This window comes from Vollenhovia emeryi, unplaced genomic scaffold (assembly GCF_000949405.1).
Source record: "Vollenhovia emeryi isolate VEMERY1.0 unplaced genomic scaffold, V.emery_V1.0 DF946241.1, whole genome shotgun sequence".
In the NCBI taxonomy this organism is placed as follows: Eukaryota; Metazoa; Arthropoda; class Insecta; order Hymenoptera; family Formicidae; genus Vollenhovia; species Vollenhovia emeryi.
In genome coordinates, this window is record NW_011960125.1 from 1 (window position 1) to 1,953 (window position 1,953).

Below are 1,953 nucleotides of genomic sequence, written 5' to 3' on the forward strand. Positions count from 1 at the left end.
CGTAGCACCCTGTATATAATAATATAAACACTATGTATAATTATATAAAAATAGAAAAGATAATATTTACATTTTTTTATACATATGTACAAAAAAGAGAGCATTATTCAGGTCCGTGAACGGTAGACAGAAATTTATTCAAATCTACTTCATCCAAGTTACTGAGTAATGTTTGCGGATCAGTCGTGCATTTCTTCTCCACCTTAACACAAAAAAAAAACTATTATATTGTATAAGTTTCAAAGACAACACAAATTATTGCAAGAGTTGTTTAATTACCTGCTTCGTTTCTTTTGCTTCTGATAGCTTTCGCTTTCGGCTTTTGGTAATATCTGTAATTAAAAAACATCTTTTATTTAATGTTATCTAACTTAAATAGAAATTAAGTTTATTAAACAAAATATTTTTACAATCTCACCTTTTTCTTTATGCTTATCCACTTTTTGCTTTTTCTTCGCATCAGATTGCGTATTGGTTTTATTTGTCGTAGAAATTTTTATGATCAACTTCTTTGTTTTAGCTTTTGATAATTCGTCTACAGGAGATGAGGTTGCCAAGGGTTTCGTGGTGTCGTCTTTTAAATTAAGTATGTCTTTGTCCGTGTGGTGAGGTGTCTCGCAAACTTTTTCGTTCTTCGTGCGTGATTTCTTATTCACCGTCCGCTTCTTAGGCGGGAGATTAAATATTTCCTCGAATTCGGTAGCTTTCATTATCTTGATGCACTCAACGGGGTTCGGATCCGAGAGATTGGCATGACTGATCTCGATCTGTAACTCGTGTGCGCTGTATCTCCTCCTTCTCTTTCTCATCGGTACGCTGTCGTCGTACACGAAGTGATACTCGGCTCTACGGACGTCAGCTGTCCGATGCGACTCGTCATCGCCCTCACTTTCAGATTCACTCTGCTCTTTGCGTTGCTGTTCAGTTTGATTTCTATTCTTGTTCGACTGCTCCTTTTTGGACGCGGGCACTAATTGCAAACACTGAAGAACGGTCGATAATTCCTGTTTGGGATTCTCGACGTTAACATTCTCCCTGGCCGGAACTTCATCGGGATCTTGAGCCTCCGCGTCCGCTTTGATCTTCTTGGCTTTGTTATCTCTCGCACTTGCAGTCGAGGATGTTCTGTTATCGTTCTCCTCATCACTAAATAAGTCGCGCTTTACCTGATCTACCTTGTACCTTAATGTCTTGTAATCAGATTTGTCAACATTCGGCAATTGTCTCAGTTTATTCGCTTTATCCTCCGTCTGTTCGCGCTTTACCTTATCCAGAGCCAGTGTTTCCTGTACAACGATATATTTCTCCGAATTTGTTTCTTTCTGCAAAATCTTGTCTTGTACACTAACAGTTTTAAGCGTCTCCTCTGTTCCTTCTCCGCCGGCATTGCTTTTAATTCTGTTTTTATCTCTACTCTCCTTGGAATCCGGCATCTCCTTCAAACGATCTTGATTCTCTGACAAGACATTATGCGTAGATTTACCCTTCTTACAATTTTCAACCATGTCGTTTTCACAAATGTCATTTTCGTGCGATCGTTTTGCCGTTTGATCATCGAATGGCTTGTTACCATTATTCCCGCAATTCGTTAAGCTAGGATCGGAACTTTTCAACGCGGCATCTCGATTTGTCGTTTCCTCTTCGCAACATTTATTCACGCGATCCTCTTTTCGCGACTTAGACTTTCTTCGTGTACTTTTCCTCGAGGTTTCCTGCCGATTATCTTGCGGCTCCGCGTTCTTATTAACGTTTCTGGAATATCTTGCCGTTGGGCGTATATTTCGGTTACCTCTACCAAACTTCTTCAGGGTGTCGGTGGTCTTGCCAGTTAAATGGCGTTTGCGCTTCGTCCCACCGGCAAGATTCAATTTCGGGTTTTCTTTGATCTTAGCTATGATGCGTTGTCGTTTCTCCTCTAGCAGCTGCCTGTGGACAAGCATATCGTCCACAGGC

At 40.4% G+C, this 1,953-nt stretch overlaps 1 protein-coding gene across 1 annotated transcript; it reads right to left on the reverse strand.

The window, feature by feature from the left end:
* Window positions 1–28: 28 nt before the first annotated feature.
* LOC105560064 (MATH and LRR domain-containing protein PFE0570w-like) lies at window positions 29–1,947 on the reverse strand. Its single transcript, XM_012008825.1, has 3 exons — window positions 419–1,947; window positions 280–332; window positions 29–202 (listed from the first exon to the last, which is right to left on the reverse strand). The coding sequence occupies exons 1-3, from the start codon at window positions 1,938–1,940 to the stop codon at window positions 104–106; spliced, it is 1,674 nt and encodes a 557-aa protein (XP_011864215.1). The 5' UTR covers window positions 1,941–1,947; the 3' UTR covers window positions 29–103.
* Window positions 1,948–1,953: the final 6 nt, after the last annotated feature.